Source organism: Salvelinus alpinus, chromosome 36 (assembly GCF_045679555.1).
Source record: "Salvelinus alpinus chromosome 36, SLU_Salpinus.1, whole genome shotgun sequence".
NCBI classification, from domain to species: domain Eukaryota; kingdom Metazoa; phylum Chordata; class Actinopteri; order Salmoniformes; family Salmonidae; genus Salvelinus; species Salvelinus alpinus.
In genome coordinates, this window is record NC_092121.1 from 2825081 (window position 1) to 2849399 (window position 24319).

Consider the following 24319-nt stretch of genomic DNA (forward strand, 5'->3'; position numbering starts at 1 on the left):
TGTTATCGGGGGACCCAGAGAGGAGCCTTCCGGCCAGGCTGGTCCATTCGCCACCGTCATACAACAGGAGTTATTCACTGGGTTCTACTGCCTTATCGCCCACACCAGTTGGCTAATAGTGGGGGGTGGGGTGGAGGCTGGGTTAGGGTCAGAAGTATTGTGGAAGGGGATAGAGTATAATGGGGGAGGGGGGAAATGTAGACAATTTCTGTTGAAATGTAGACAATGCCACTATTTGATTGCATTTTGACGGTGGACATTCTTGTCCTTGTAGAGAAGCTGAAATGACAAGAAGCTGCAGTATGCAGGACATGAGAGTTTACCATTCTCACATAAACCCCTTCTGATTTACAGTCTTAATCACACAGTGCCGTCAGAAAGTATTCACTTTTCCGACATTTTGTTGTTACAAAGTGGGATTAATGCCCTAAGATTGATGTCCGCACCCCCGCGGAAATCTAATTGGCATAATAAAAGAAATCCCCATACAAGTCAGTTTTTTTTTTTAAATTGGATGCGTCTCAATCTGCAGCATCCACACACAAACGGTTTGGCCTACAAACTACACTGAACTAAAATATAAAGTGTTGGTCCCATGTTTCATGAGCTGAAAACTGGTGGTTGGATTATCTTGGCAAAGGAAAAATGCTCACTAACAGGGATGTAAACAAATTTGTGCACAAAATTTGAGAGAAGCTTTTTTGGGGACGATTTGTTGTTCCATGTCATGAATCTGTTATTCAATGTGCTTGTATGGGCTATAAGAAGTTATTTATTTTCATCAAAACATTTTTTATACAGGACCAGTCAAAAGTTTGGACACACCTACTCATTCAAGGGTTTTTCTTTATTCTTACTATTTTCTACATTGTATAATAATAGTGAAGACATCAAATCTATGAACTAACACATATGGAATCATGTAGTAACCAAAAAAGTGTTAAACAAATCAAAATATGTTTTAGGTTCTTAAGAGTAGCCACCCTTTGCCTTGATGACAGCTTTGCACATTCTTGGCATTCTCTCAACCAGCTTCATGAGGAATGCTTTTCTGACGGTCTTGAAGGAGTTCCCACATAAGCTGAGCACTTGTTGGATGCTTTTCCTTCAATCTGCGGTCCAACTCATCCTAAACCATCTCAATTGGGTTGAGGTCGGGTGATTGTGGAGGCCAGGTCATCTGATGCAGCACTCCATCACTCTCCTTCTTGGTCAAATAGCCCTTACACAGCCTGAAGGTGTGTTTTGGGTCATTGTCCTGATGAAAACAAATGATAGTCCCACTAAGCACAAGCCAGATGGGTTGGCGTATTGCTGCAGAATGCTGTGGTAGCCTTGCTGGTTAGGTGTGCCTTGAATTCTAAATAAATCTACTGACCGTGTCACCAGCAAAGCACCAACACACCACCTCCTCCATGCTTCGTGGTCGGAACCACACGTGCAGAGATCATCCGTTCACCTACTCTGCGAATCACAAAGACATGGCGGTTGGAACCAAAAATCTCACATTTGGACTCATCAGACCAAAGTACAGATTTCTACTGGTCTAATGTCCATTGCTCGTGTTTCTTGGCCCAAGCAAGTCTCTTCTTAATGGTGTACTTTTAGTAGTGGTTTCTTTGCAGCAATTTGACCCTGAAGGCTTGATTCACGTAGTCTCCTCTGAACAGTTGTTGAGATGTCTGTTACTTTAACTCTGCAGCCCAAATAAATGCTTCACATTCTGAGGTGCAGTTAACTCTAATGAACTTCTCTGCAGCAGAGGTAACTCTGGGTCTTCCATTCCTGTGGCGGTCCTCATGAGAGCCAGTTTAATCATAGTGCTTGATGGTTTTTGCGACTGCGAGCGACAGCCACCACTATGCTTGAAAATATGGAGAGTGGTACTCAGTAATGTGTCGTATTGGATTTGCCCGATATATAACACTTTGTATTCAGGACTAAAAGTTAATTGCTTTGCGCATTTCTTGCAGTATTACTTTAGTGCTCTGTTGCAAACAGGATGCCTGTTTTGGAATATTTTTTATTTTGTACACGTTTTCTTTTTACTCTGTCAATTAGGTTAATATTTTGGAGTAACTACAATGTTGTTGATCCATCTTCAGTTTTCTATCACAGCCATTAAGCTCTAACTGTTTTAAAGTCACCATTGGCCTCATGGTGAAATCCTTGAGCGGTTTCCTTCCTCTCTGGCAGTTAGGAAGGACTCCTGTATCTTTGTAGTGACTGGGTGTATTGATACACCATCCAAAGTGTTATTAATAACTTCACCATGGTCAAAGGGATATTCAATGTAAAAAATTGTTTACATATATTGGAAAACCTCCCTGGTCTTTGTGGATGAGTCTGTGTTTGAAATTCACTGCTCGACTGAGGGACCTTACAGATAATTTTATATGTGGGGTACAGAGATCCGAGGTAGTCATTCCAAAATCATGTTAAACACTATTATTGCACACTACAACATTAACTTATTATGTGACTTGTTTATCACATTTTTGCTCCTGATCTTATTTAGGCATGCCAAAACAAAGGGGTTGAATACTTACTGACATTTCAGCTTTCAATTTTAATGAGTTGTTGGCCAGTGACAATCTTTCATCTTTAATAGTAGCGTTTAGCGAGAGCCTTTGATATCTGTCCTCCATCACTTGGTCTAAACACACTTTTACATAGTAGAGGACGATGGTAGAGGAATATGTAGGCCTGAGGATTGTAAGCCATTGTAGCGGATTGTCCCACCCTTGATCTGGCGTCATTATAAAACATGTTTTGAAGCAGGTCACCCCACCACTGTTTTAATGGATGTAGGCCTATATCATTCATTTAAAACACATATTGCCCCTTTAAACCATGTTTCCCTGTCAGTGCTTATGGCATGTTGGTCTCAGTCGGTCAGTCAAATAAAATGTAGCAGTCTTGGGGGTAGAAGCTGTTCAGGGTCCTGTTGGTTCCAGACTTGGTGCATCACTCCCGCTTGATGTGCAGTAGCAGAGAGAACAGTCTGTGACTTGGGTTGCTGGAGTTTGACAGTTTTTAGTCTTCCTCTGACACCGCCTGGTATAGAGATCCTGGATGGCAGGAAGCTCGGCCCCATTGATATACTGGACCGTACGCACTAGAGGTCGAACTATTCGTCGGAATGGCCGATTAATTTTGGACGCCGATTATTTTTTTTTACACCTTTATTTAACTGGGCAAGTCAGTTAAGAACACATTCTTATTTTCAATGACGGCCTAGGAACGGTGGGTTAACTGCCTTGTTCAGGGGCAGAACGACATATTTTTACCTTGTCAGTTTAGGGATTCAATCTTGCAACCTTACGGTTAACTAGTCCAACGCTCTAACCACCTGCCTCACGAGGAGCCCGCCTGTTACGCGAATGCAGTAAGAAGGCAAGGTAAGTTGCTAGCTAGCATTAAACATATCTTATAAAAATCAATCAATCATAATCACTAGTTATAACTACACATGGTTGATGATATTACTAGTTTATCTAGCGTGTCCTGCGTTGCATATAATCGATGCAGTGCGCATTCGCGAAAAAGGACTGTCGTTGCTCCAACGTGTACCTAACCATAAACATCAATGCCTTTCTTAAAATCAATGCACAGAAGTATATATTTTTAAACCTGCATATTTAGCTAAAAGAAATCCAGGTTAGCAGGTAATATTAACCAGGTGAAATTGTGTCACTTCTCTTGCGTTCATTGCAGAGTTTGGGCCGCCTGGCTCATTGCGCACTAATTTGCCAGAATTTTACGTAATTATGACATAACATTGAAGGTTATAAACGTTTTGTTTTGGCGATGATAGTTTCCGGATTCGACCATATTATTGACCTAAGGCTCGTATTTCTGTGTGTTATTATGTTATAATTAAGTCTGATTTGATAGAGCAGTCTGACTGAGCGATGGTGGGCACCAGCAGGCTCGTAAGCATTCATTCAAACAGCACTTTTGTGCGTTTTGCCAGCAGCTCTGCTGTTTATGAATTCAAGCCTATCAACTCCCGAGATTAGGTTGGTGTAACCGATGTGAAATGGCTAGCTAGTTAGCGGGGTGCGCGCTAATAGCGTTTCAAACGTCACTCGCTCTGAGACTTGGAGTAGTTGTTCCCCTTGCTCTGCATGGGTAACGCTGCTTCGAGGGTGGCTGTTGTGGTTGTGTTCCTGGTTCGAGCCCAGGTAGGAGCGAGGAGAGGGATGGAAGCTATACTGTTACACTGGCAATACTAAAGTGCCTATAAGAACATCCAATAGTCAAAGGTATATGAAATACAAATGGTATAGAGAGAGATAGTCCTACAATTCCTATAATAACTACAACCTAAAACTTCTTACCTGGGAATATTGAAGACTTATGTTAAAAGGAACCACCAGCTTTCATATGTTCTCATGTTCTGAGCAAGTAACTTTTAAACGTTAGCTTTCTTACACTTTCTTGCACTTTTACTTTCTTCTCCAACACTTTGTTTTTGCATTATTTAAACCAAATTGAACATGTTTCATTATTTATTTGAGGCTAAATTGATTTTTATTGATGTATTATATTAAGTTAAAATAAGTGTTCATTCAGTATTGTTGTAATTGTCATTATTACAAATACCGATTAATCGGACGATTTTTTAAATGTATCTGCTTTTTTTGTCCTCCAATAATTGGTATCGGCGTTGAAAAATCATAATCGGTCGACCTCTAGTACGCACTACCCTATGTAGCGTCTTGTGGCTGGATGCCAAGCAGTTGCCATACCAAGCAGTGATGCAACCAGTCAAGATACTCTCAATGGTGCAGCTGTCTAACTTTTGGAGGATCTGAAGGTCCATAACAATTTTTTTACAGCCTCCTGAGGGGGAAGAGGCGTTGTAATGCCCTCTTCACGACTGTGTTGGTGTGTGTGGACCATGATAATTCATTCATTGGTGACAGCGAGGAACTTGAAGCTCTGGACCTGCTCCACTACAGCCCCGTCGATGTGGATGGGGGCGTGCTCTTACCTTTTCGTTTCCTGTAGTCTATGATCAGCTCCTTTTGTCTTGCTGACATTGAGGGAGAGGTTGTTGTCCTGGCACAACACTGCCTGGTCTCTGACCACCTCCCTGTAGGCTGTCTCATCGTCATCGGTGATCAGGCCTACCACCGCCGTGTCATCTGCAAACTCAATAATGGTGTTGGAGTCGGACCATTCAGAAGAGCCTTGATTAGCTCCCTGTATTTTTCCAGCAGGAATGGAATGGGTTTGTAAATGCCCTTCCCAGACTTCTCCATTCCTCGCCCTCTTCTCTTTCACCAGCTTCTCTCTCGGCTCCTCACTCCCCTCTCCCTCAATTTTTTCCGCCTCCGCCTCTCTCTTTCACTCCCGCCTTCTCACTCGTCTCTCTCACTTGTGCCGCCTTTGCTGCGCCATGAAGGCTAGTCATGTGACAGGGGAGGTGGGTGGGATCGTTATTTTTTTTCCCTCTCCCAGCACATCAAACCCTTTGTTCTCCACTAAACCCCGCCCATAGACAGACACACACACACACACACAGGCTGACTGGAAGAGCTACTCTCTCTTCCCATCTTTCCTCCCTCTCGCTCTTTTGTTGATGCTAAAAGCAGCATGAGGCTCCTGGCTCATCCCACACTGCTAATGGTATTTAGATATGCTCATGTATTTTAAAGAAGGGCGGATGATTTTTCTCCCCTTGCGCTCGTTCCTTTACCCTTTTAACAGTCAGATGTTATTTCCTTTGACGGTTCGGTCCCTGTTACCTCAGCGACCATGACGATTACCACCCGCCTTTTATATCCTGTGTTTTTGTTTTGCCTCACTGCTCGCAGCGTTCATTTCCTGGTTGGGCGGGTTTCTCGTTTGTGTGCGTGTGTACACTACTGGCTGACTTCTGAAACTATCTGAAATATTAATCAAAGTGTTAGATTTTTACATAAATCATAAGGCACTTGGTTTGATGTTGGAGTGGTGGGCTAGGTTGATGTTATCAGTGCTATGTTGAGCATGAGATTCCGTCTTATTTCTCTCCTGTGGTTTACCAGCTAGCCATCATCTTGTGGTCTGGTATTCCTTTACTATGGACATTGCTACTGTCTAGCTACACACACACACTACAAAACTGTAGGGCTGTGACGATACCAGTATCGCAATATTTTGTCCATGCCAAAAATGATAATGCGGTGCATTTAAGAACCTGCTGTATGTCAAATATATAAAAGTCACCATGGATAACCATATAATGATATTTGTTTCCAACATTAGGGCTGTTCTCTTACAGAAGTGAAATCCACTTTGTGTTTTGTTTCCTTGCAGCAATACTAACGAGTATGTTGATACTGGTATCGTCTCGGCCCTGCAAAACAGCTCCCATTCCTAGGTGAGAGCAGAGTAGAGACAGGTGTGAATGACTCATCCCTGGTGAGAGGACAGGACCCCACGCTTCAAGGTCACACACACACTTTCCTACCACAAAGCCAGTAATACTCCTTACTGACGTTACTCTGGATTTCTTCTCAATGCCAGGCAGTATATCCCTATATTTCCACCAGGGCTTGTTTCACCCAGACACGGCCTCCCAGAGCTCTGACCCTTCTGTATGTGTCTCTGACGTCAGGCCTCTCACAGAGACACAGGAATCTAATTTTAATCTTCACATGCTTTGTAAACAACAGGTGTAGACTAACAGTAAAATGCTTACTTACGGGCCCTTCCCAACAATGCAGAGAGAAATAATAGACACGTAATAATAAATACACAATGAGTAATGATAGCTTGGCTATATGCACAGGGTACCAGTACCGAGTCGATGTGTAGGCGTATGATGTAATTGAGGTAGACATGTACACATAACTAGGAATCAAGTGACTAGGCAGCAGGATAGATAATAAACAGTAGAAGCAGAGTACGTGATGAGTCTAAAAAATATAATAAAAAGTCAGCAAAAAGGGTCAATGCAGATAGTGTGTGTGATGGATGGATCTATAAGAGGGAGCCTCACCAGAGAGGATGGCACATGGCCACTTAACCTCTCCCCGACAAGTCGGAGACCGCGTGCATGCAACCGAGAATGTCAGCTAAAAGTCAAAAGAGAGAAGCGAGTGACTCAGTGGTATGTGTTTGGCAGCTACTAAATCCACAGTGTGTGTTTAGTGAATATCAGCTACACTGCACTAGTCAGAGATGAAGAGTGGCTGTGGTTTTTCCCGATGGCCGTCACACTCCCACAGAGAATTGTATTATGGTATTGTCAGAAAGTCAAGGAAGAGGCCTGTTTTTGCCGGACGCCCTCGCCGGCTCTGAGCACTTATTGAAATGAGTTGTGAATAAATGTAAAATGTATTTAAATGTCTTGGCTATTTCTAAAGAACCTCGTCTGGATTTCTGAAAGTCAGCAGGGGCACTTCACATGCCCTCTGTGAGAGTGTTGTTATTATACACACACGTCATGTTTTGTGTGAGAGTGACTTCTTGTCGGAGCTCCTGTCCTGGCGTTTGTTTTTTAGATTGTGTGTGTTTTCCTGTGTGGGTGTTTCTGTGAACGTCAGTGTTATTGGTTGTCCCTGTACTGGTGCTTTTCCACTGAGACTAACCCCTACACCAGTAGGTCGCCAGTGTTTTATGTTAATGGTAGCTCTAGTGTAATTGTTTCCATCCGGAGTGTGACACTAAGACCTCTGCATCATTCAAGACTCCTGTCCTGTCTGTCTGTCTGTCTGTGAGAGAATGTGATTGTGGCTACTTCCTGTTTGCCTGCTTCCTGTTCCTGTGTGGATCACAGAGAGGAGCGGGGGGGACTCATTGTGTCGCTACAGCAGCAAGCAGCAGCCAAAACTCCTCCCTCTGTCCCTTCCTCTCTCTCACCCTCACTCTCCACAGCCCTACTACACACAGCATTCTCCCTCCTCTCCATAGCCCTACAACGCATGGTTCATTCTCTCGCCCAGCCACTGCCCCCGGTGGTTGATTGTAGCACTGCAGTACTTGGCCTACTACAGTACTGCCCCTCCCCCACACTCACCACAGCCCATGTGGAATTTTTTTTATTGAAAAAAAAAGACTTGGAGGAAGAAAACAGCACTGTTAATTTATAATGAACTGGAAAAACTGTATTCAGGTGTCCTGGTTCAGATTTGTGTTTGTTTGGTTAGACATGAGGAGTTAATTGTTTCTCTCCCCACCACCTCCCGCCCCGCAATGGCCTTGTTTATAAGTACGTGTGTCCTTTTTTACTCATCAGAATATAAAATACACCATCTCTGAGTAGCTGATTATTCCGTCTTCTGAAGTCCTCCCATATGTTGTTGCTCACTGGCTACCTTTATGGAACTGGCCACGTCACGCTCCTTTTGCTATATCACACTACCAATGGAAATGGGAGGCTGCCTTACTTTCCTTTTTCCTACAGTTTTGTGTGTGTGTGTGATTGTGCTAAAGAGAGGGATTATACATGCGTGTTCTCATGCACATCCATTTTATGATGTCTTTTTCCTAAAGGGAACTGTGAAGAGGAGTGTATTTATATCCAGCCGTCATGAAACAGTGTGTGTGTGTGTGTGTGTGTTTGTGCCCGTGTAGACAGGCGAAACTTTGGAACCTTCTTCTGAATGTATGACATAAAGTCTCTGACTCTTGGAAAGACGTTTTCTATTTTACATTGCCACATTCTAAAAAAACAGCATGTTTTGCTATACTAGTCTCTTTGTCGGTATAAGAGATTCTGGAAGAGAGAACTCAGCCCCTTCTAAGCCAAAAGTGACCTTGTTTGGTTGGTTTGTACTGATTATTGATAGCTGTAAAGAGGGTGAGAATGAGAGCCGTAGGGGGATGGGTGCTTGGGCGAGTCTTGAACCGGCGGCACTGTCCCAAATGATACCCTATCCCCTATATAGTTGACTACTTTTCACCAGAGCCCTATGGACCACGGTCAAAATGAGTGCGCTAAATAGGGAATAGTGTGCCATTTGGGATGCAATGTTTGTTGAGAGGTTGTCCTCTAAATTCCAGTCAGAGTAGATGAGGGGGTGGGGAAGGAGGAGGAGGAGGAGGGCCTGTAACAGCAGAGGCCTCACTGGTCTCCAGCCATCTCACCAGACTGATAGGAAAGTGGGTTATGTAATGTTGGCTCTATAGAAAGAACATAGCAGCCCTCTCTTTTTCTCTCGCTCTCTTCACTTTCTCCATTTCTGATCATCTGTCTTTTCCCTGCCCTCTCTTTTACCCCCATTGCACTGATTTCTTGCCCTCGTTGTCCCGGTCTTCTCTGTCGCAACCTCCCACCCTTGTTTTTCTCTCTCTCTCTCCCTCTTTCTGGGACAGAGTGTGATCGAGGGGAATCTTGAGTCATTTCCTACCCAAAATGTCCTTCGCTCACATCGGCCATCATGTCGAAATCTTGGCTTGAACACAGCTCATTCAGGGTTGGGGAGGCAACTACTAGGCGTGCAGGCCCAGGTGTAGAACACTACAGTTTTGTGCTGCTACTGCTATTTAAACGTAAGAAATACAAAGTCGAGCAGCTCGGGGAGCCAAGAGAAAGTGTCGATTTGATTACAATAAAGGTCATCAGTCACTGGGGGACTGGAAGTGTGTGTGTGTTAGGCATGGGCATTTGATTTTACTATTCAAATAATATCATGAATATATATATTTTTTTACTTCAATGGCAACTTGCTCACGTGACTCAGGAGAGGTGGTGCACTTTGCTTGTTGGAGAGAGGGGGATTTTCCATTGGTTAGAAATGTCCCAATTCACTTGCTACACGTGAAGCTTCTCTGATTGATTGACCGGCAATAACGAGCTAGACGTGTGAAAAGTGTCGAGGCTACCGATGCGTCTTTTTTATTTACATTTACATTTAAGTCATTTAGCAGACGCTCTTATCCAGAGCGACTTACAAATTGGTGCATTCACCTTATGATATCCAGTGGAACAACCACTTTACAATAGTGCATCTAACTCTTTTGGTTAGAAGGATTACTTTATCCTATCCTAGGTATTCCTTAAAGAGGTGGGGTTTCAGGTGTCTCCGGAAGCTGACCTGGCGTCGTGAGGGAGTTTGTTCCACCATTGGGGTGCCAGAGCAGCGAACAGTTTTGACTGGGCTGAGCGGGAACTGTACTTCCTCAGAGGTAGGGAGGCGAGCAGGCCAGAGGTGGATGAACGCAGTGCCCTTGTTTGGGTGTAGGGCCTGATCAGAGCCTGAAGGTACGGAGGTGCCGTTCCCCTCACAGCTCCGTAGGCAAGCACCATGGTCTTGTAGCGGATGCGAGCTTCAACTGGAAGCCAGTGGAGAGAGCGGAGGAGCGGGGTGACGTGAGAGAACTTGGGAAAGTTGAACACCAGACGGGCTGCGGCGTTCTGGATGAGTTGTAGGGGTTTAATGGCACAGGCAGGGAGCCCAGCCAACAGCGAGTTGCAGTAATCCAGACGGGAGATGACAAGTGCCTGGATTAGGACCTGCGCCGCTTCCTGCGTGAGGCAGGGTCGTACTCTGCGAATGTTGTAGAGCATGAACCTACAGGAACGGGTCACCGCCTTGATGTTAGTTGAGAACGACAGGGTGTTGTCCAGGATCACGCCAAGGTTCTTAGCACTCTGGGAGGAGGACACAATGGGGTTGTCAACCGTGATGGCGAGATCATGGAACGGGCAGTCCTTCCCCGGGAGGAAGAGCAGCTCCGTCTTGCCGAGGTTCAGCTTGAGGTGGTGATCCGTCATCCACACTGATATGTCTGCCAGACATGCAGAGATGCGATTCACCACCTGGTTATCAGAGGGGGGAAAGGAGAAGATTAATTGTGTGTCGTCTGCATAGCAATGATAGGAGAGACCATGTGAGGATATGACAGAGCCAAGTGACTTGGTGTATAGCGAGAATAGGAGAGGGCCTAGAACAGAGCCCTGGGGGACACCAGTGGTGAGAGCACGTGGTGCGGAGACAGATTCTCGCCACGCCACCTGGTAGGAGCGACCTGTCAGGTAGGACGCAATCCAAGCGTGGGCCGCGCCGGAGATGCCCAGCTCGGAGAGGGTGGAGAGGAGGATCTGATGGTTCACAGTATCAAAGGCAGCCGATAGGTCTAGAAGGATGAGAGCAGAGGAGAGAGAGTTAGCTTTAGCAGTGCGGAGCGCCTCCGTGACACAGAGAAGAGCAGTCTCAGTTGAATGACTAGTCTTGAAACCTGACTGATTTGGATCAAGAAGGTCATTCTGAGAGAGATAGCAGGAGAGCTGGCCAAGGACGGCACGTTCAAGAGTTTTGGAGAGAAAAGAAAGAAGGGATACTGGTCTGTAGTTGTTGACATCGGAGGGATCGAGTGTAGGTTTTTTCAGAAGGGGTGCAACTCTCGCTCTCTTGAAGACGGAAGGGACGTAGCCAGCGGTCAAGGATGAGTTTATGAGCGAGGTGAGGTAAGGGAGAAGGTCTCCGGAAATGGTCTGGAGAAGAGAGGAGGGGATAGGGTCAAGCGGGCAGGTTGTTGGGCGGCCGGCCGTCACAAGACGCGAGATTTCATCTGGAGAGAGAGGGGAGAAAGAGGTCAAAGCACAGGGTAGGGCAGTGTGAGCAGAACCAGCGGTGTCGTTTGACTTAGCAAACGAGGATCGGATGTCGTCGACCTTCTTTTCAAAATGGTTGACGAAGTCATCAGCAGAGAGGGAGGAGGGGGGAGGAGGGGGAGGAGGATTCAGGAGGGAGGAGAAGGTGGCAAAGAGCTTCCTAGGGTTAGAGGCAGATGCTTGGAATTTAGAGTGGTAGAAATTGGCTTTAGCAGCAGAGACAGAAGAGGAGAATGTAGAGAGGAGGGAGTGAAAGGATGCCAGGTCCGCAGGGAGGCGAGTTTTCCTCCATTTCCGCTCGGCTGCCCGGAGCCCTGTTCTGTGAGCTCGCAATGAGTCGTCGAGCCACGGAGCAGGAGGGGAGGACCGAGCCGGCCTGGAGGATAGGGGACATAGAGAGTCAAAGGATGCAGAAAGGGAGGAGAGGAGGGTTGAGGAGGCAGAATCAGGAGATAGGTTGGAGAAGGTTTGAGCAGAGGGAAGAGATGATAGGATGGAAGAGGAGAGAGTAGCGGGGGAGAGAGAGCGAAGGTTGGGACGGCGCGATACCATCCGAGTAGGGGCAGTGTGGGAAGTGTTGGATGAGAGCGAGAGGGAAAAGGATACAAGGTAGTGGTCGGAGACTTGGAGGGGAGTTGCAATGAGATTAGTGGAAGAACAGCATCTAGTAAAGATGAGGTCAAGCGTATTGCCTGCCTTGTGAGTAGGGGGGGAAGGTGAGAGGGTGAGGTCAAAAGAGGAGAGGAGTGGAAAGAAGGAGGCAGAGAGGAATGAGTCAAAGGTAGACGTGGGGAGGTTAAAGTCACCCAGAACTGTGAGAGGTGAGCCATCCTCAGGAAAGGAACTTATCAGGGCGTCAAGCTCATTGATGAACTCTCCAAGGGAACCTGGAGGGCGATAAATGATAAGGATGTTAAGCTTGAAAGGGCTGGTAACTGTGACAGCATGGAATTCAAAGGAGGCGATAGACAGATGGGTCAGGGGAGAAAGAGAGAATGTCCACTTGGGAGAGATGAGGATCCCAGTGCCACCACCCCGCTGACCAGAAGCTCTCGGGGTGTGCGAGAACACGTGGGCAGACGAGGAGAGAGCAGTAGGAGTAGCAGTGTTATCAGTGGTAATCCATGTTTCCGTCAGTGCCAAGAAGTCGAGGGACTGGAGGGAAGCATAGGCTGAGATGAACTCTGCCTTGTTGGCCGCAGATCGGCAGTTCCAGAGGCTGCCTGAGACCTGGAACTCCACGTGGGTCGTGCGCGCTGGGACCACCAGGTTAGAGTAGCAGCGGCCACGCGGTGTGAAGCGTTTGTATGGTCTGTGCAGAGAGGAGAGAACAGGGATAGACAGACACATAGTTGACAGGCTACAGAAGAGGCTACGCTAATGCAAAGGAGATTGGAATGACAAGTGGACTACACGTCTCGAATGTTCAGAAAGTTAAGCTTACGTTGCAAAAAATCTTATTGACTAAAATGATATAGTACTGCTGGCTGGTGAAATAGGCTAGCTAGCAGTGGCTGCGTTGTTGACTTTGTTTGAAAGTGTAGCTGGCTAGGTAACCTCTAACTGGCTAGGTAACCTCGACAATTACTCTAGACTACACAATTATCTTGGATACAAAGACGGCTATGTAGCCAGCTAAGATCAAACAAATCAAACTGTTGTACTGTAATGAAATGAAATGTAATACTACCTGTAATACTACCTGTGGAGCAAAGCGGAATGCAACTACTCGCTCCAAACCAAACCGGAAGTGCGTATCGTAGAGGGAGAGGCAATAGAAGTGTTGTTTCTTGTATTATTGTCTTTTGTGTCTTTAGAGGACTGCTTCACCTTAATGTCCCCTTTCCCTTTTCTTCTGTCCTTATTTTGTCCCACTTTGTCCCTTCTTTGTCCCTTCTTCTCTTCTGCCAACTAGACACTCCTTGTTAGCTAGCTAGCTTCTTTCAGGAATGTCCCTAGCAACTGCCTAGCAACAGGTAAACAACTTAGCTAGCTAAGATTTATATTTTATGGGGCGCATTCGTAAGAACTGTCAGAACTGTTGTTATATAAACATTTCGAGTGGCAAGGTCTGTCCTAGAATGTAGCAATGTCACAGATAATTAAATCAAATTTTAGACAAAGCCTTTAAAAAAAAAAATATGAGCTTGGAAGTAACCAAATACTAACGCCCGTTCGAATAACCACACCCATCCATCCCGTGTGTGTGTGGTGGCTTAGATGTAATAACAAAAGTCTGTGGCTAGTGTTGTGAATGAAGGCGGGTGGATGTTTTTGAGGCTTTTTTCCCCATTAGTGTTATTTGTGTGACGCCCCTTTACTTCATTCCAAAAGTCCTTGTCACTGACCTCGGAGCCCTCACGGACCCTCCTCCAAACAAGCAATCACACTTCCCACACACAATCTCTCTCTCACACTGACGCGCACACTCCCTTCTCTGCTCTGACCCTGTCCTCCTCTCGCTCTAACCGACAGATGGAGACGTGCGGAGGGGCGCTACGCGGTGGATAGGGCCTCCATAGTCAGCCACTGGAACTGGCTGCAGGCCCACGTGTCTGACCTGGAGTACCGCATCCGCCAGCAGACGGACATCTACCGTCAGCTCCGCTCCAACAAGGTCAGCACCACCACCACACAATACATACAACACTGGTTCTTAACACTGGTTACGTGTTTTAAAAAATTAAAAAGTAGTTCAGTGTTTCTCTATGGTCAGCACCCTCCGTCTCTGCCACCTGGTTGCCCTGGCAACACATTCAAGAGTGGAAGGGAAGGGGCGGACCGGGTGAAAGTCATGTCATTGGTAGATGGGGATGTAGAAGCATGTCACGTGACCTAACGTGTCTCTCAATCCCCGCGCTCAAACTAGCTTAGCTCACACCTCGACTACGGATGAGAAAAGTGGGAACGCTTTTCTACTCTGTTCTTATCAAGAGTATGTTGCGAACCTCGATACCTCTGACATGCCTGTCTGCTTTTAGCCCTCATTTTCTTCCCCACTCTTATCCTCTGCTTCTCCCACTTTTTCTTTCCTTCTTTCTCTCACTTCATCCATCCAACGGTAATTTCCCAGTGGAATATCATAGCCTTCCTGGTAAAATGTGTAGCTTGTTCATGGTGCCCCTTACCTTGTCTGTGGCTACACCAAAACCAGTTACTTTGGTGCAAAGCCACTGTTACCTCTGGTGTTATGAATCAGAAGGACTGAAGAGCTCACCCTGGCCTATCTGCGCTCTCGTAGGGTTCCATAATGCTGGCAGAGACCTCCCCCTTTGACGTGTCACCTGAGGACGGGGAGGTGAAGGCGGAGCCTGTTGGTTGCCCGGTAATAAAGGTAAATGAGTCTGACGATGTAACTGTCCAATCAGATCCTCAACAAGCCTGTGTGTCTTCATTTCTTCGACATCAACTCGCGTATCCTAAACATGTCCTAGTTTTAGATGAATAGGTACACATTTCAATTAGTGCTGACATCCTCTTAAGTCATGTAGTATGATGCGCTGTTTTCATAGAGAAGGAATCAGATGCGACTTTTCCACTTAGTGTGGTCCCTCCCTACCAGTTCAGGGGAGAAAGAGAAGAGGGAGGGAGAGAAGACACCGCTCAAGATGGCACCCTGGCACTGTGCCCAAAATAGAGAGACGGGAACAAGACTCCCCCACAGAACCCCAACCAGCCCCCGGGACTTGGGAGGGAGGGAGGAGGGACTACTATCTCGGGAGGGGGAGGTCCCAAAACAGTGGTGGTCTTTGTTTTGTCATGCCAAGTAGTGTTGACCTTTCTATCCATTCAGTTGTGGCCCGAGGAATTCACTAGGTCATTCAACTGTTCTGGGCTAGGCTGTAGTGGAATGGAGTTGAGGAGGGTGGGTTGGGAGAGAGTTTCGAAGGGGAGTTCCATGTTAGCCGTGCCAACCTTGTCTTTGGTTCCAGGAGTGCGGCTCAGACGGTGGGGCGGAAGGTCCCGGAACGGTCTCCGTGGAAACGGGCCCGAGGAAAGGTTGCGCGTCCGGGAGACGGGTCAACGGGATCATCAACAGGTACGACGCGATGGAATGAACCCTCTTTACCCGTCCACTAGGTCTGTGTCCTTTCAGCAAGGCGGCCTCTATGCCAACCACTCCGTCTGAACAAAGGGGTGTGTGTGCGAGGGGACATGATCCATGTGGGAATTGCAGCTGCTCACTGTTCTTCCCAAACATACCACAGGGTTTGTACACACAGCACTGTACAAGCTTGTACGTACATGTGTTCATGCTGCAGCCTTTTTCATCTAGTGGAATGCAGAACTGTGAATGGCATAATCATTCTGTCACCGAGTGATACGTATTCACACTCCTTATAAATGGGATGGGAGTTTTCCCCCCATGCTGTTACATTGAGACCTACCAAATAAAGATACTCAATGGACAGTCAAAACATAAATCCAGAATTATCATGATGAACATTATCAATCGTAGTAGTAGTAATATACAGAGTCATGTATTGCAGTGTTGATCAGCGATCTTCCCTGCAGCTTATGTCATAAGTCTATAGACATAGATTGTCTATATTTGTTAGTGCTGAGCGACTATCCGAATTTTCTGTTATTTTTCGGTTTTTAAACTAGTTGACCGACATCGGTTCAATTATTTGAGTTCCATGTTCAGTTTTATTCTGTGAGCTCAATGTGCACATTGCACCGTTTCTCTAGAGATAAATCAGATCCAGCCTGAACTGTGCGATGTAGTAGGGAGTTGTAGTTTCCAACAGGCCAATATTCTACATAGTTTAGCTCATAAAACCTGGTAATTAACTACAATGACCATAATCCATTGTACGTCTACTTGTCCGGTCTCTGTTTCATTTATGCCTGCTAGGGAAGAGGCAGAAGAATGCGCGATTGTGAGGTGATATAGAGAGCATCTGTTGCTTCGCTAGGTATCACTACCTGATAATACATGATCCAAGTGATTTGATAGTTGGTATTCAGCAGTCATAAAAGTATGCCTTATTTACGTTGAAGAACTACAAAATAGTGATTTTTTTGTCAGAAAGCATTGGCTCTATAGAGATGAGATGATGACTTGGAATTAAATAAAGTCATAAAATATACACAACTGAAATATTTTTATTGAAGTAATGTGAATAAATGATGGTTAATAAGTGATAAGTAATAATGGGTAGTGATGGGTGATGGGCAGTCACTACCATTAATGGGACTTGTATTGTGTTATTTCAGTGTTACAGCATTCAACCCAAATAATCGAAACCGACCTCAAAAAGCACTAATGGACTCGGCGCTAACATTTGTCCGGTCTAGATGCACTGCTGTGCACAGGGTTTCTTCTTTCGTGTAGCGTAGTATTGATGAGTGACTGTCCCTCCCTCCAGCCTGCGGCCTGGTTCTCCAGAGTGTTCTGACCTGGAGGAGCAGCTGAGGAAGCAGCAGCAGAGCCTGCCCTCGTCCCAGCACCAGCTACCGTGCTCCCCTCAGGACGACACGTGTGTGGCGGCCCGCACACGCCCCCTCCTCAGCTGCAAGAGACGACGCCTCGTCAGGCCTAGCACCGTCACCAACCTCAACCGCAAGGTTTGTTTGTGTGTGTGTGTTTGCGCTTTACTGTGTGCGTTGTAATGTCTTTGTGTTGGTACGCTTCCACTGCTACATTGTCATTCTGTGTGTTTTCAGCTCTTTTTTTGTTGTTTACTCGGTAGTGAATGGGTGTATTGTTTGCTAGTATGACTCAGTGTCCTTGAACTACGGAGGGGTTGGCTGATTTTTGTCTGTGTATAGCCTATATATTATGTGTGTGTTTATATGGATACGCTATCTGCAATGTGTGTCCTTTTACTCATGGGTGGTGGATTGGTGTGTATTTGTTCACGGCGCGACATTAACGCTTGTCCGTTTGTCCGGTATGTGAGACAAGCAGAATATAGAATACTGAATATAAGCTGAATATTGCATGTCGTCCGGATGGACAAGTAAAAAAAATCACACAAGTCACAGTATCAGACAATTACTCATATCAGAATTGGACCAGAGTATCCTCCACATGCGTTGTTGTGCACTGTTCTCCCAATTTATGCAGAGCGCCATCAGAATATGATTGTATTGCATTGAAAGGCTGGGTATGTCCATCACTTTTGAGATCAGAGCCGCACGTAGCCACGTTTGCACATGTCTTCATATCCCTTGCTAGTTAGTGAGTTATTTGCCCAGGTATAGCACATTTTTGGTCAGCAAACAGGGTTCGTATGGTCATGAAAATCCTTGAAAAGTCATGGCGTGGGCATCACCTGCTTTGTGCCTGTTTGATTGGGCCCGAGGAGAGAGAGGGAGACATTATAGCAGGTAGGCCTATAAAATAATGATAGACAACCTATTAAACTAGAGAGGCAATTCAAAACATATCGTGTCGCCTGGCTAGTTATCTCAGTAGTTAAGTATTTATCTAAAAGCTACATCTATTAATGTCGTTGTCATGTCCGACGTCCCAAACAAACATTCCACTAGCACTCGTCGTGAATAATGAACGGGTGTAATACTCCTGTTGTGAAACCACCTCTCAAGCACTCAAAATTGGGAGTTGAGAAATAAATCTGACACATTTGAAAAGCTATATTAAACATTGGCCGTGTCATTCTGACAGCGTTAAAATATTTGTATGATTTGATCCAAGCCCAAATGACAAATGATTCCCAATGCTGTCAATAGATCTCCACTGAAACCTGAATATGTTAGCCTTACAATGCAGATAAACATGTTAGTTACCTTGCTTTGAGGTAGCCAACCGTAGCCGTTTGATCCCTGATTCATTTAATGAGGAAAGTATGTTATAAAGACAAAGTGTTTAGTTGTAATATGTTTTCGGGCCAACCATCCTCCAGGAGAGCCTTAAAGGGGCAGTGTTCTATTTTCAGACAGGCTTGAATATGCAAAGAAGCCTGTTGGCAGAGGGTAGCCTACATTTTTTGTGATTCTCTGTATGGTAATAATAATGGTCATTGTATTTTGTAAAGTGATACCTTGCATCAAGTCACCCTTTTGGCCCACGGTGTTACAGACCATCAAGTGACTTGAGCTTTTGGATAAGTACAAAATCGGTCCTACTTGTCCAGAGGACAAGTGGCTAAAAAAGTGAATGTATGCCGGTCTGTGCGTGTCTTGAGTTACAAGTGTGAAAAGGACATGCGAGCATCTGTGTTTGTACTAGCATTAAGTGTGATTCCACGTGGGGAGTGTACGTGTTTGTTAATGTACTAACTACAGCATATGGGTTAGTGAGGAGTGACCACCAGCCCTCCACACCAGTACATTTAAGGATCTGCATTAGAACTCTCATACCCTCGGTGTGTGTACATAGTCTACATGTCTTCTACCTCTGCATTCTGCAAAGAGGTCTATTCCTTCATGCGAAGTGGCCTTGGAACAGGTGGCTAGTTTCCAACGACACAGGTAGGGCTGAATGCTGCTGACTCGTGTTCTGTTAAAACCAGACGTGTTGTTATATTTCTCGACTAGGAGGAGCTGCCTGACAGAAACCCACAATTCAAAAAGGTCTGGCTGGGCGGGATGGGGGGGGGGGGTACTTATCCTAGATCAACACTCCTACTCTGTTCAGTAACAGGAAACGCCGACATAACGGGAACGCGCTGTAAACAAGCTGTCCTCTCAGCTCCTAGTGTTTCAGATAGTTGTTAAAGCCATAAACTAAACAGGAACTCTGGCTTATCTTGTTAAACCAGCACCGCCGCAGTTTCAAAGGCTTCGCCTACGCTATGGCAATAAAAGCTAAGCTAATGGTGCTATCTGTCCATGTTTTATTTCTTAAACAATTTGAATCTGGTCCACTTTTTGGTTGCCTTGCAAGAAGGCAGGCGTTGTAGAAAGTTTCCATGTTTGCAGCGGTTTCATTGCTGTTGTGCAACAGTGTGTTGTTGCTGGAACAGGAATATGATGACTAGTTCTATCCGAGCTTCCCTCTGTTGTTTACATGTTCCCCATGTGTCTGGATATTACACGCTTGTTATTGCATTGAGAATTTGTACTCACTCAATTACTCAGGCCTACCTGGTTAAATATGTTTAAAGAATCATCCCACTTTCCTTCCCTCTCCCTCCCTCTCTTCTCCAGGGCCAGAGGCTGTGCGTACCGGGTCCTCGCTGCGGCTGCGAGGTCAACCCCCAGTGTATGACGTGTGGTGGCCGCACCCTCTCCTCCTCTGACGTCCAGTACGAGCGCCCTCTACTGGAGAGGCTGTCCCAGTTCGATCCCTGCGTGCACCCCATCCTCTCCCTCTCAGACGGTAAGATTGATTGGTTGATTGATTTGATCATAAACACGCATCCAAACCCGCTCCCGCCGGAGACAACGTTGCATTAAAACAGGGTACGCCTAGTAGCTACGTGCACCCCATCTTTTCTCTCACAGTTGTAAGTAGCTCCGACCTCGTCATGCCCTGGGTCAAAAGGGTTGGCTAACAAGGGACAGGGGTTGCTGTGCCGTCCTGTGCTTGCTGGGTAGTGGAGCAGCATAGTTGGTTTATAAGTGATAAAGATCCAGTATGGAATACTTAGGCGCACCCCATTTTATATAGACTATTTTCTAGGCAGAAATTGAGCTGTAGCTTTGACGTATGGAGAACTTGCAGCACCACCAGCTTCAATCCAATCAAAGGTCATTGTTCGACACATGTCATGTAGCGTTTATTTCATTCTGACTCTTGGGCCTGCCAGTGCTAAGATTAAAGGCAAGGGGAAATAGGATGTAGAGAGCAGGATGAAAGCAGGCCAAATCCTCAGGGGGGTCAGCAGGGGTGGAGGGACTTCTAGAGCTTCCGGTCTGGACTTGCTGAAGTCCTCCCCCTGGTGGATTGAGTGAGAAATCCACTCTGACGCTCTGTCAAAGCACTGCTGCTCAATGCATCCACCCTCCCCCTCTCTCGCAGTCCCAGATGTGCCTTTTCCACATGAGAGGAGCTAGCCAGCTAGCTAGGCCTGAGAGATGTGAAAGCTTCAAAAGTCTGCAGCGTAATGAGGTATAAAGGACTGGCTGGAGATGGATGGTGCAGTCAAGTAGGTCAACTGGTGAGAGAGGCGATGGTTGGTGGTTGAACAGGCAATGCGGTCTATGACCGTGCTATGCTACTGTCTGTCTGAAGGTGGTAGCGAGGGGCTACCACCTGCTGTAGCTGGCACACACAACGGCGTTGGCCTTTTTAATAGTGCACGGTTGACGGGGTTTGTCGTTTTTATAAGTTTGATCTGATCTGTAGTCCCTCTAGAATCTACGCCTATACAGTTCTCGATACCTGACTGGTGCTTTGTTTCTATTTTGCCGGGCCAATGTGTTTAGGTGTAGGTTTATTTGAACATCTTGGTACATATGCAGAAACATACGCTATTTGCGCCCCTACTAGATGGAAATTACAAGTGTAATGGCTGTGCTCAATGCAATGGCACTTATAAATGTAGATCCTTCAAACACCCACAAACGGGGAAATCGATCCCAATCAAAGGTGTTATTACGTGCTCCACTAAGGCAGTTATTTATCTTATAACTTGTCCTTGTGGTAATAATGATGTGGCTAAAACAAAGCGCGAATTAAAAGTATGTATCTCAGAAACTTCTGCATAAACTTGAATTACCCAGTTGCGGCTCACTTTTTGGAGGCAGGCCACTCGATTTCTTCTCTGCGTTATATTGGCATCGAACATGTCACCCTCCCTAGAAGAGGGGGTGACCTTGATAATTTATTGTTAAAATGAGAGGCTGCCTGGATCTTTAACTTAAAGACCCTTGCTCCCTTTGGTCTCAACGTAGACTTTGATCTGAAGCCATTCTTGTGATTATTGTGACTTTGCCATTGTAATTGTTTGTAAGCTTGTGTAGTCTAAAGTGAATCTATGATCGTATGCTATCCATTTGTTTTTTGTATGCTGCTCTTTGTATGCCATTTTAATATTTGAGAATTAACCAATGATATTAGGCCACTCTTGGCCATGATTACAGACACCTGTGTGTCCTTTGACACTATATAAACGAGTCATCCCGCAGTGTTTGATTATACCCTGATGAAGACAGCTTGGCTGTCGAAACGTTGGTAATTACATTTTTGCATCTGAGCTCCTAGAGTGTGCGGCTCTCCTTTATTTTCAAGTTTTCTACTCTGCTAGCCAGCACCTCGCCTAAATAGGTGTGCGTTTCTTTTTCTTCTACATGTGCAGAAACAAACATAACATTTGATGTCATACAATGTAAAACACAAGTAAAAGATAATGATCAGCTGAACTATATGGACAATGAATTATCAATAAAGCATGAGTCATAAACAGCATAGTTTGAGAGCTTATAAAAAAAATTTTTTTTTTTAAACTATGTTATTTTCTGCTGCTAACCACAACCCCCCCCCCCCCCCCCCCCGTGTGTTTATGCAGACGTGACGATGAGTCTGCACCTGCAGCGCGTCCTGAAGTCCCACTGGAACAGCCGGCCCCTGGAGAAGATGAAACCCCTGAAGAAGCTCTCCCTGAAACACAAGCTCTCCGTCGGACGCCCTCACGACCCCTCCGCCTCTTTCACCTCCAAAGACAAACACAAGATGACCAACTCCCTCCTCTCCACAGTCCGTAAGTAAAGCCTCTTCACCTCCAAAGACATACACAAGATGACCAACTCCCTCCTCTCCACAGTCCGTAGATAAAGGCTCATCAACTCTAAAAGCCTTAGACTTTAAGCCAAGCACCGGGGTATTGCCTCCCAGTAGGGAAGGCTAGTTTAGCCATTTATCTCTAAGCATGTTCATTTTCTACACCTTAAATGTTGTGTAACGCAACAGACCCAAATGTACACTAAGGTGACGTATAGGAAGGATCTCTTAGTTTTGCAAAGCTCTTAGAGATATGATCAGTATTGTCGGTTCGTATGAGGCCCCACCAGCCTGAAATTTCACAGTCCTACATAACAAGCGTTTCTTTTGTTTGGTACTCTGTAGTATTCAGGTGTGAGTGTGTGGCCCAGCATTTCCTGGTAAATACAGTGACTCAGCGCTTTCCTCTGTGTGATTGATAAAGAAGCTTAGGTAGTTTTCTGCTTAGAATGCATGGACCCTATTCAGAGAGCACAGATGGATGGAGCGTGATACACTGATAATCATTTCATTACGACGTTACATAATTGATGCTCAGTGCTCTCCAGAGTTTCTCAGCACAATGTTAAAATGTACATTTCTAAGCCAGTTTTGTTCGCATTTTTACTCTCACGCAGACCCACAGACCTTGCTGAAAATATGACCGCTTTAGTGTCGTGGTGGGGTCTATTTTATGAGGATTTTTTTTTACAGTCAATTAACACTTGGACAAAATCGGAAATATATATATATATTGACTGGTTGTAGAAAATATATTCATATAATAGACAATATATCCCTATGTGTTTGTTTGTGTGTGTGCGAAAAATATACACACGGCCTAACCCCCCCATGTTGCTCTACCCACTCCCCAGGCCTGTCCCACCACAAGGTGCGTTCAGAGAAGCTACACAGGCATCAGCTGGACAGCCTGCTGGGGTCCACCAAGCTGGAGGGCCGCCCCCACTACCGAGGGGAGCAGGGCCACGGGCCCTACGACAAGAGCCACGCACGCAAGAGACCCCGAGAACACTCACTGTCACTGGACAGTATGGACAGTAAGTTGCCTACAGTCTATTTATTTTCCTTTCTTTCTACCTCTGTATCTTTCCCTCTCCCTCACTCAGCACCTGTCTCATAGCTTGAGCAGCTCAAATGAGTTCTGAAGGGTAATTGTCACACCGCTTGCACCGTTTTTCACTCTACGTTTGACCCTTTCCATATAACTTTTTAGAAGGTCCATCTTTATTCAGTATCCATTTTATCCAGAGTCAGTTACTGAATTTTTAAGGCTTGAATACTTGAGAGATGGATGTATATCAATCAGTCTGGAGGATTCCAGTGTATTTAATATGATTTTCCCTACTCTCTCTCTCTCTTCCCCCATACTCTCTCTCTCCTCAGACACCCCTAAGCTGTACCTGGATGGGGGCAGTCTGTGCCAGTCTCTATCTGCTGGGCTCCCCACCCACAGCTCCCTGCTCCGACAGCTGTCAGCCTCCTCAGAGACCTGCTCCATGCCCTTCACCTCCTTCAACAGCACCCCGGTACGATACACACCACATCTGGCCTTTACACCCGTGTGCGCATGCGTGTCCTGTGTGATTGATTGAAACAATAACGGTGACGTAATTTGTGGAAGTACTTTAGAAGTTGGATTGACGGTGACTGACCCTGCTCCCCTTCTACCCCGTACAGCATCAGCCCATCCGCAGGAGGAGGGGAGAGAGCTCCTTTGACATCAACAACATCGTCATCCCCATGTCTGTGGCTGCCACCACCCGCGTGGAGAAACTGCAGTACAAAGAGATCCTCACCCCCAGGTAAGCAAGACACAAAATGGCCGCCATGCCTACCTCGGCATGAGGAAGTTGCCTAAAGTCAGGAAACTAAGCACAGATCCAGAGATAGTTTGGGTATTTCCCCCCATCTAATAGATTAATAACGGTTAGGATATGGGACTGTAATTCTGATCCTAGATATGTCCAGAAGGGCAAATAACAATTGTTAGGATATGATTTGGGGGGGTCTGTAAGCTGATCCTAAATCTGAGACTGCCCAGAGCTACGCACATCAGCTGTACACTCACTTGAACACACACTCACACACACACACACACACACACACACACACACACACACACACACACACGT

The 24319-nt window shown here is 45.8% G+C and overlaps 1 protein-coding gene and 1 long non-coding RNA gene across 5 annotated transcripts in view; one reads left to right on the forward strand and one right to left on the reverse strand.

The window, feature by feature from the left end:
• LOC139565444 (KAT8 regulatory NSL complex subunit 1-like) overlaps positions 1-24319 on the forward strand; it is an 87291-nt gene that overhangs the window by 58529 nt on the left and 4443 nt on the right. For 2 of the 3 annotated variants that reach the window (XM_071385793.1, XM_071385792.1), the window contains exons 3-11: positions 14030-14171; positions 14796-14888; positions 15487-15593; positions 16927-17125; positions 19673-19844; positions 21976-22167; positions 23042-23224; positions 23571-23713; positions 23865-23989. In XM_071385793.1, the coding sequence (XP_071241894.1) occupies positions 14030-14171; positions 14796-14888; positions 15487-15593; positions 16927-17125; positions 19673-19844; positions 21976-22167; positions 23042-23224; positions 23571-23713; positions 23865-23989 (1356 nt within the window). The remainder of the gene's footprint in view (positions 1-14029; positions 14172-14795; positions 14889-15486; positions 15594-16926; positions 17126-19672; positions 19845-21975; positions 22168-23041; positions 23225-23570; positions 23714-23864; positions 23990-24319) is intronic. The other variant, XM_071385794.1, reaches the window with a different exon arrangement.
• LOC139565447 (uncharacterized) lies at positions 750-5842 on the reverse strand. Of its 2 annotated transcripts, XR_011672904.1 has the most exons (3): positions 5000-5842; positions 1379-1464; positions 750-1258 (listed from the first exon to the last, which is right to left on the reverse strand). It is a non-coding gene; the product is annotated as an uncharacterized lncRNA (long non-coding RNA). The 2 variants fall into 2 exon arrangements; XR_011672903.1 differs by having other exon boundaries at positions 750-1464.